This window comes from Neoarius graeffei, chromosome 18 (genome assembly GCF_027579695.1).
Source record: "Neoarius graeffei isolate fNeoGra1 chromosome 18, fNeoGra1.pri, whole genome shotgun sequence".
Lineage (NCBI taxonomy): Eukaryota > Metazoa > Chordata > Actinopteri > Siluriformes > Ariidae > Neoarius > Neoarius graeffei.
The window spans coordinates 57829299-57839736 of record NC_083586.1 but is presented as its reverse complement, the minus strand read 5'-3'; the positions used below and the strand labels follow the sequence as shown (position 1 = coordinate 57839736).

Genomic DNA, 10438 nt, shown 5'->3' with positions numbered 1-10438 from the left:
GGCACTTCAGCCATTCCTGCTGGTCCAGGGAATCAAACTGGTGACCTTTTGGTCCCAAAGCTGCTTCTCTAACCATTAGGCCATGGCTTCCACAACAGAAGGCTTTTCTAGAAGGCGTTTTCTTTGTTCATGTGGTCAGCTGCAAACTTTAGTCAGGCTTGAAGATGTTGATTTTGGAGCAGGGGCTTCTTTCTTGGACAGCAGCCTCTCAATCCATGATGATGTAAAACCAACTTGACTGTAGACACTGTTCAAGCAGCTTCCAATTCATGGCAGGTCTGTGCCTTGGTGCTTCCTGGGTTGTTCCTGACCATCCCAAATCAATTTTCTCTCAGCTGAGGGGGACTGTTTGGGCCTTCTTCCAGCAAAGTGGCTTCACCTCTTAATAACTTGTGTACAGTTGTTTGAATGGATGATCTTGGAATGTGCAGTTGTTGAGAAATGGCTCCGAGAGATATTCCTGAGTTTGTAAATCTATGATCCTCTTTCTCAGATCTGCACTGAGCTCCTTGGACTTTCCCACTGTACTGTGTGTTGGTCAGTCAAAACTTTTTATGTTGTTACAGAGAAACTACCAGCTGCAGTCAGTCATAATCACTAACATGAAGTTAAAAGGTCCTGGAAAGTTAAGACATTTTAGAATTTTCAGCACCACTGAATTAATAATGTAAGTTGGTGCATGTATATTTTTGATTTTCTGAAATGTGTACGAATTTTTTTTTTTCCCTTTTAAAGATGGGTGTCATTGAATCATTCTGCCACGAAAAAAGAACAGTTCAAAGAAATCAACGAAAGCCCAATACTACCATGACGTTCATGTCAGGGTGTCTGTAAACTTCTGACTGCAATTGTACATCATTACTGTGATGTAGTAATTATACTTTGTTGACATTGTTTTCCTAGGTGGAAATCGTATACCTAGGATGTTTGCCAGCTGTAATAAAACCAAGCTCCTTGGAGTGATGATGATGGTCAACTTCCTGATTTACATTCTGGTGGAGGTGACACGGAGTTATGGCAAATGGGACCCCACGAAGCCCCATGTAACATCTGAGCGATTCTGGAATAAGCTTGAATTCAGCAAGGCCTATTGGAACCGCAAACAGCAGCGTCTTGACTATGTTCACAACCCGCTAATTGTTCCTAACCCTACTGGCGTCGTCAGCACGTCTCTCCCAGGGGTCACGCAACCATCCAACCATTCGAACGACACAACCAAGATGGCGCGTTGCAAACCGGACTTTACAATAACCACTCAGATTAAGGATTACAGTTCTCTGCCTCAGCGTTTCAAAGATTTCCTGTTGTATATGCAGTGTAGGTCATACCCAATGCTAATCGATGCCCCAGATGTGTGTTCGAAAGCACCTTTCTTGCTGCTTGCTGTGAAATCCCTGACTCCTCATTTTGACCGGCGCCAGGCTATCCGGGAGTCCTGGGGCCGCGCAGGGATCCTTGCCAACCACACTGTGGTCACCGTCTTCCTCTTGGGCAAGACAGCAGAAAGTGATTACTTCCCGAATGTTACAGAGATGCTTCGTTTTGAGGCGTCGCTGCATGGCGACCTGCTTCAGTGGGACTATCGTGACACGTTCTTTAACCTCACGTTGAAGGAAGTGCTGTTCCTTGACTGGCTGGTTGAGCGCTGCCCGTCAGCCCGCTACATCTTCAAGGGTGACGACGACGTCTTTGTGAACACCCAAAGCATCCTGAATTTCCTCAGTGGACTCTCAGAGACCAAGGCGCGAGATTTATTTGTTGGGGACGTGATCAGTAATGCCGGGCCGCACCGGGACAAGAACCTGAAGTACTACATCCCAGAGAACATCTTTGTTGGAGGTTATCCACCGTATGCAGGTGGCGGAGGTTACCTGTACTCTGCTAATGTAGGGATCCGGTTGAGAAACATCTCTCAGGAAGTCACGCTCTTTCCCATTGATGACGTCTACACCGGTATGTGCCTGCAGAAACTCGGCCTGGTGCCGGAGAAGCACCACGGATTTCGGACTTTTAACATACTGGAAAAAGACAGGGAGAATGCCTGCATCTATAAAAGTTTAATGCTGGTGCATCCCAGGAGTCCGCAGGAGATGATTAAAATCTGGACTTGGATTAGCAACCCTGGGCTGAACTGCCAGTGAGATCTGACTGTGGTCCAGTCGTGGTGAAGTTCCATGGCTGAACTTCAGATGAGTGCAGGATACAATTGTTAATATATTATTGTCTTATCTGTTTGAAACTTAAGTGAAGGTGTTAGCTAGCTAGTAGCGGTGCACTTCAGCCTTAAAGCTTCAACCTGTGCAGCAAATATTTTGTTTCACCCATGTTTTAACACAATGCTATTTTTTTTATTTTAATGTCTTTTTAAAATATTTTAATATATTTTACAATAAGTTTACAAACCTAAACATTTACACTTACAGATTTATTTCCCTGCATTTCAGGGTTCACTTATTTTTATTTTTTTAAATACGCGATAAAATATCAAACTAATTTTAAAAGGTTTATTTTTAAATAAACGTTTTGCTGTTTTATTGGAAATCCTGCATATCCTGAAGCATCTTAAAGGGGACACGTCGTACTATTCCATGAGATGCTTCTGTTAAAAAATTGGAAAAACGCCGCTTTAGCATGCTAAGAAAACTTACAGGATAAGAGAGCCTGATTTTGAGGGTGTGCCTTTAAATTTAAAAATGTAAATAGCTTTGCTCTGATTGGCTAACAATCTATGCATATGGATGAGAGGGAGTGAGAGTGTGTGGTGAATGTTCGCCAGTCAGGGCAAGCAGGTCCTTGTCAACTCTATCGTTAAATTGGGCAATCCGTTAACAGAACTGACGGTAACAGAGTTGACATTTTTCACCGTTTTGTGCCTTAACTCCACATGCTGACCTCAAACTATCTCCCACACGGCATGTCTAAAAACAGAATTTTATGGATTTTAATCCTATTATTGTTTTTTTTTTTTTTAAAGCCTGAGGGATTCACCCCAATATCACAGTAACAGTTGACGAATAATGAATCTCCTGTTAGTGTAAAATCCTCAGTTTTTTGTTCAGATTAATCAGAGAAGAAACAGAACGCACCTCACTGCCTTTCTGAAGTTTTCTGCCAGAGGAAGTGACCTCACTCGGTGCAGGCGTCATGCGCATTATTGTTAAAAGTCTTTGTGGATTTGATGCGGTTTTATAACAGAATTGACAAGAACATTGGGACGGACGATAAATGTTTTTTTTATGACTGAAATTTCACGTAATACAGAAAATACTTTCTATGCAATTGATTTTATAACAGTTACTAGAATAAGCCCCCAAAAAACAGACTGTTAGACTGAATCACTTCCTGTTTATTTAAGATGAATATCGAAGAAACCTTTATTCGTCACATGCACACTTCAAGCACAGTGAAATTCATCCTCTGCATTTAGCCCATCTGAAGCAGTGAACACACGCACACACTCAGAGCAGTGGGCAGCCACACCAGAGCGCCCGGGGAGCAGTCAGGGGTCAGGTACCTTGCTCAAGGGCACCTCAGCCCAAGGCCGCCCCACGTCAACCTAACTGCATGTCTTTGGATTGTGGGAGAAACCGGAGCACCTGGAGGAAACCCACACGGACACGGGGAGAACGTGCAAACTCCACACAGAAAGGCCCTCGCCGGCCACTGGGTTCGAACCCGGAACCTTCTTGCTGTGAGGCGACCGTGCTAACCACTACACCATTGTGCCGCCCCGTGGGGGAGGGGTGGGAGTCATTTAGTTAATGTTTTATGGATGAATTGGGTCTAAAATGGACACCAAGCATCACTGTTGGGGAAAGTTTGTCGTAATTTGCGTTATTGTTATTCGACAAGGATTTATTTTGCGGAAAATAACAAAAGGTTTATCTCGGAGATGCGAAATGTACCGCGAATTCTAGAATGACCCGTGGTGTGTACGTATAAATTTACGTAGGTTTTTGAGAAGAACGAACCAAGGGTTCACTTCACAAACTTTAAAACCATCTCAGGGAATAATATAAAATAATCAAAAAGTATATGGCATGTCCCCTTTAACAGTGTCAACCATTTTTATATTTGGCAATAATCACCACGGTCTCGGAACATATGAGACCTACTGGTTTTGAACTAAGAGTCTTGATTTAAAAGCCCTGTTTTTGGAGCACACTATGTGAAATTGCCTTTCGTTGAATATTTCTCCCATCCGTTGTCCCTCGTCTCTCCTGTGTATGTAGGGATCTTTCGTTGGCCAAGTTCCAAATTGCACCGTGCTCCCTAGACAAGTGCATTACAAAGGGTGAGAGAATGGTTTCGACGCCCTATGTGGTGTACTCTGTGCTCAGCATGTAGTAGTTTGGGATTCAGCCACTGACTCGAGTCCTCAACAATTGGTCTGTGAGTTTCTTCAGCCATGAAACCAGTGTTGTAAAGGCTAGAAAAACTGACGTTCAAAATAGGACGCTGTTTAAAATCTAATAACTCAGAATTATTTATCAGTTATAGGTCCAGGTTTGGATAGGACGGTGTCTGGATCTGGGCTGTGGTCCGTCCTTCAGTGACCTCAGCTCTACACCCGTTCTGTTTACTCTCACATTATTTAGGGTCAAGTCAGTGTATTTGTTTCGCACTTTTAACAATAGACATTGTCGCGAAGCAGCTTTATAGAAAAATAAAGACTTTAAACATCTCATCTCATTACCTCTAGCCGCTTTATCCTGTCCTACAGGGTCGCAGGCAAGCTGGAGCCTATCCCAGCTGACTACGGGCGAAAGGCGGGGTACACCCTGGACAAGTCGCCAGGTCATCACAGGGCTGGACTTTAAACATATGAAATAATAATAATTTTATCCCTGATGATCAAGCCTGTGGTGACAGTAGTGAGGAAAAATGCTCTCAGATGACACAAGGAAGTAACCTCAAATGGAACCAGACTAAAAAAGGAACACTTCCTGATCTGTGTGAGAACAGATAATATGATATATATATATGTAACTGTGTCCTGTATAGTCACTGTGTAATAACCAGGAAATTCATTATAGTTCTAATGTGAAGTCCGTTTTGTTGAACTGTCCACTGATAGAGACTTGAGTGCGAAACGGTTCATGTCAATCGAAGTCCGAAACCGTCATAGCAAACCTGTAAGTATCCAGAACCATCTTCTAAGCGTGTCTTTCCACTGTCCATATGGGGTCGTCCTCTGCAGGAGCGATATGATGAGAACTCGCTTCCGCCAGAAGTAGGGCATCAGGGTGGATCAGGCAGATCCGAAGATGAATCAAGTTCATCTTGCAGATATTCAACTAACAAACTAATAATGGTGTTCATGTTATTGTGGATCCTGTGGCAATTAACACCAATAACTTGCTAGAAATTTAGCATGCATCCATTACCTCAGCAGTTAGCGTTAGCAAGTGATAAACAGTCCAAAAAAACTCCTCACACACAGCATAATTTTTTTTTAATAATAAATGCTACATTTCCATTGTCTGCAGTTTTGCCAATGGACAGTTGGTATTGATCCGTCTTTTTAGTAGCAATTTCAATATCAGTCCTGTGTTGTGATGGCAAAACAAAACTATCCGCTTACAATGTTCAAACCAAAGATTAAGTTGAGTACCTTAATTTAAACACAACTAACTAGCTCACAAAGACCAAAAGTTATCACTGCAGTAGCTGATAGATAAACTATACATTAACTGTATCTGTTAATTCGCTAATATCTTTAAGGAAGTAAAATATTAAATCAAGTTTCGTTACAGGCATTCCTACAGTAGCTAAACTAGTTCAAAACTTGATCTTAATCATTACAGTGCTGTAAATCTGTTGTTCGGTCGAGTAGGCAAACTGTGTGAAGGAAAGAAACGGATTGTTTGTCCAAGATGGCCGCCTTCATAACATTCCAGTGCTCAGCTACACTGAAGTTTTATTCATGTTTAGAGATGACAGGAAGTCACACTGTGATCTGAATCACATCAGGAGGTCTGTATGATATCGCCAAACTACTCAATGTGGTTTGATAAAGCGATTGACGGACAGATTTTTTTCAGATTTTTGGGTTGGTAGGTGCATTTATGTCAATAGTTCCAGGGCAAAACATTACCTGATTTGGTTTAAAGCTAGACTGCCTTTCAGAGTTTTCAAGTTTAGGTCATAAAAAGAATTTTCCCCGACGCCCAATTATTTTGTTTAGTGGACCGAAAGCTATGAATCCGAATCATGGACTTCCAATTTTATTACTTTTTTTTTTAAATAGAACAATTAATGAATTTAGAGTCATGTGGCCCTAAATTCTCTATTTTTTCCAGCTTCACCATGACCCGATACAAGATACTACGTCATGCATCGCATCCCGTGGTGGGCTTTCCTTGTTCGCGCAAGGCATTGTGGGATACAAATTTGAAACCGGAGAGAAAAATAGAGGATGTGAGTGTGCGAATGAAACGTGAAAGACCGACTACAGTAACGGAAAGCGAGACGTGAGAAGAAAAGACGTTATGTTATATACAAAGGAAAGGAATCGCAGGAAATATCAACCTAATAAATATCGGCGCTCAGCGAGCACCTCGGTGTGATCAGCTGTTCATTTAGCGACAGAATGATGGAACTGTCAGTGCACGCTCAAAGATAAACCTGCGCATGCGCGCACACACACACAGACTTCCTGTCTGCTTGACTGCACAAAGCGAGCGATTTCATGTACATTATTTGCTTTAATCCCCTCAAATTAAATAACTTCCCAGCCACAGAATGGCCTGATATTTTGTGAGATATTATAGAAATAAACATCTATCACAATGACCACATTTCAGACGGAACTAAATTTCACCGATTTTATGAAATGGAAAGGCCGTCTAGCTTTAACAGAGCGGGTAATGTTTAAACTTTTATTCTTATGCAAACTACAGTATTTTTTTTCCTATAATGAAGAATGATCAGTTCATATAATGGATTATTTCATTTGTAAGTCATTGTAATAAGCATAAGAAAACTTTTTTTTGTTGTTAATGATCATCAAACAGTAAATTATAACCCGTTGTTGTTTTTGACTTGAATGGGACCAGAGATTACCTCATTAACCTGTAGAAGCACTTGTGATACTTTTGCATCTTTGACGTTTACAAGTATGTGATTAATAATGTGCAGGAATTTTATTGTAAATAACTCGGATTGGCCTCAAACTAGACCTGGATTTAAGTGAATCTGCACTCAAGTGCACGCCGTAGGGACCAAAAGCCATAATCTTATCCTAAATCGTGTATTAAATATAATATGTATAAAATATGGAACAAACTATAGATTATGTTTAAAAAATAATGTACATGTTAATGCTAACTGTTCGGATGAAGGGGATCAAGAAATAGTTTTAGACTTTAAAAACAAAGTTATTTTCCATGTTGGGCATTCTGAATATTATTGTATTTATGTATTTTTATGAATTGTGTTTATGTATGTATGTATGTGTGTGAGAGAGAGAGATTGTCAATCTTTCCAAGTTTTAAACAAACTAGATTTCAGCATTTCAGGATTACATTCTATCAACCTTTTTTAATTAATAGGAAAAAAATAACTTTGTTCTATCTGAACTGCTATAGTAAGTTAGTTTTTTTTTCTTGTTTGTTTTTTTAATTTATTAAACACTTTTTCCCCCAGTAAACCTACACAGCATAATATCTTAGTAAGCAAAAATATCTTGACTACGTGAAAATTCAACAACTATTTCTTATTATAAAATGATTTACAGATTATTAATCCTGCTTTTAATTTGCTTTAAATTGTCTTTTTCTACTGGCAAGTCATTTTGCTTTTTTCCCAAGAAATGAGTGCTTTAAATTATAACAAATGTCAATAAAACAAGATTATTTCAAGCTGGAAATTATTAAAATAAAAATCTAGAATTTGGTTTAATAAGTGTATTTACATTTATTGCCATTTTATTACATTCATAATAGGACGTGATGAATCTTGTCGTTCTCAAGATATTTTCTGTTGTAAAAGGGGTCTCTTTTTTTTTTTCTTTCTCTCTCGTTCCCCACTGTGTTACATGAAATGTTGTAGTGTTGTTTTTGTGGTTGTGTTATCTTCATATGTCTTTTAAACCATGCAAAACAGTCACCGGTTTTAGCAGTAAATTGCACATTACTGGAAAACAAGTGTCATTTTGTCACTGAACGTGCTTACCTGACTGTTGCTTTGGTGCCTTGTGTCATTTGTAATATCGTCTCGTCTTCTGCTTATCCGGGGCCGGGTCACGGAGGCAGCAGTCTGAGCATGGAAGCCCAAACTTCCCTTTCCCCAGACACCTCGGCCAGCTCCTCGGGAAGAACCCCGAGGCGTTCCCAGGCCAGCCGAGAGACATAGTCCCTCCAGCGTGTCCTGGGTCTTCCCCGGGGCCTCCTCCCGGGGGACATGCCTGGAACACCTCCCCAGGGAGGCGTCCAGGAGGCATCCGAAAGAGATGCCCAAGCCACCTTTGTAATATTATTATTATTATTATTATTATTATTATTTTATTATTATTTATTATTTTATTATTTTTTTTTTTTACACTCAAAGATTAAAATTGCACTGTGTACATGTATTTGTCATTCTGTTAATATAACTTAAAATTAAATGATAATTTAAGGAACAAGTCAGAGGGATATTTCTACACTGTGGCTATTTAATAAGTAAAAAAAAAAAGAATAGTCGGTTATAGGAAAAAAAAATCAACAGGATTTAGCTTTCATCTGGGTTCTCCAGTTTCCTCCCAAAAATGCAGACAGGCGCAACGGCTAAGAAAATTGCGATTTAGGTGTGTGGGTGGGTTCGTGTCCCTTTACCCTCCTGGGATAGACTGTGGATTCATTCTGACCCTGACCAGCATAAAACAGTTACAGAAAGTGAGTAGAGATCTCACTCAAGAAGACTCAACAGGTTACAGATGTGTTTACTGCCATCTAGTGGACAGGTGAAGATGATGAAGATGAAGTTGAGGAAAAGTTGTTGGTGAGGAGGAAGAAGATGAAGTTGTTGAAATTGAGGAGGAAGATGTTGCAGGTGAGGAAGATGAAGTTGAAGAGGAAGATGAAGTTGTTGCAGGTGAGGAGGAAGTTGAGGAAGATGATGAGGAAGATGAAGTTGAGGAAGATGAAGATGTTGCAGGTGAGGAGGAAGAAGATGAAGTTGTTGCAGGTGAGGAAGAAGATGAAGTTGAGGAAGTTGTAGGTGAGGAAGATGAAGCTGTTATAGGTAAGGAAGAAGAAAATGAAGTTGCAGGTGAAGAAGTTGAAGTTCTTGCAGGTGAGGAAGAAATTGAAGTTGTTGCAGGTAAGGAAGAAGATGAAGTTAAGGAAGAAGTTGAAGTTGAGGAGGAAGATGAAGTTGTTGCAGATGAGGAAAATGTTGAAGTTGAAGAGTTGGAAGAAGTTATTTGTCACATATACAGTAGAGCACAGTGAAATTCTTTCTCTGCGTCTAACCCATCTGAAGCAGTGAACACACAGAGCAGAGGGCAGCTGTGCTGCAGCACACAGGGAGCAGTTGAGGGTTAGGCGCCTTGCTCAAGGGCACTTCAGCCATGGATATGCACTTCTTCATTCACTCCCCCCACCCACTCATTTTCCTGCTGGTCCAGGGAATCAAACCAGTGACCTTTTGGTCCCAAAGCTGCTTCTCTACCCTTTAGGCCATGGCTACCCTCAATAATTCTGCCAATCACAACAGAACACTTTCACAAACACTATTAAAGAGAACTACTTTTTCCAAAAGCGTGAACTGTTGTGCCAAGCCTCATCCCACACACTGCGAATATGGCAGAAAAATTCGATTCACTTCGTTCCTCCTGTATCATCCCACTATCCGTGTTCCAGACAAGTAAAAGAAGGTACAGTGTGGGTGAAAAAGAAGCCTTTATTTGTCACGTATACATTACAGCAAAGTGATGTTGAGAATCTCATTGGGAGAGACAAAGTTGGATAGGATGAGATACGAGTATATATTAGTGGGACAGGACATGTAGGACGGCTTGGAGACGAAGTGAGATAAGAGAGGCGAGACTGAGATGGTTTGGACATGTACAGAGGAGAGATCCAGGGGAAAAGAGTGCTGGAAATGGAGTTGCCAGGTTGAAGGAAAAGAGAAAGATGAGGTTTATGGATGTGGTGAAGGAGGACAGTTGGTGTGACAGAAGAAGCTACAGAGAACATGAAATTCTTTCCTTGTTAGGAAGCTGGGGCCAGACGACAGAGTCGGCTGAAACTACAGCGTCCCTGGAGCTGAGAGGGTTAAGGGCCTTTGCTCAAGGGCCCAACAGTGGCAAATTGGCAATGCTGTGGTTTGAACCTACAACCTTCTGATCAGTAACCCAGAGCATTAACCAGTGAGCCATCACTACCCTTGGTAATAAATCTGATTTGTCTTCAGTCCTTTGAAATATCTCATCTCATTATCTCTAGCCGCTTTA

At 40.9% G+C, this 10438-nt stretch overlaps 1 protein-coding gene across 2 annotated transcripts in view; it reads left to right on the top strand.

The window, feature by feature from the left end:
- Positions 1 to 8626, top strand: part of b3gnt2a (UDP-GlcNAc:betaGal beta-1,3-N-acetylglucosaminyltransferase 2a) — a 30862-nt gene extending 22236 nt beyond the window's left edge. For both annotated transcript variants that reach the window (XM_060899079.1, XM_060899078.1), the window contains exon 2: positions 904 to 8626. In XM_060899079.1, coding sequence (XP_060755062.1) covers positions 924 to 2141 — 1218 coding nt within the window. In that variant the 5' untranslated portion in view covers positions 904 to 923 and the 3' untranslated portion in view covers positions 2142 to 8626. The remainder of the gene's footprint in view (positions 1 to 903) is intronic.
- The last annotated feature ends 1812 nt before the right edge of the window (positions 8627 to 10438 follow it).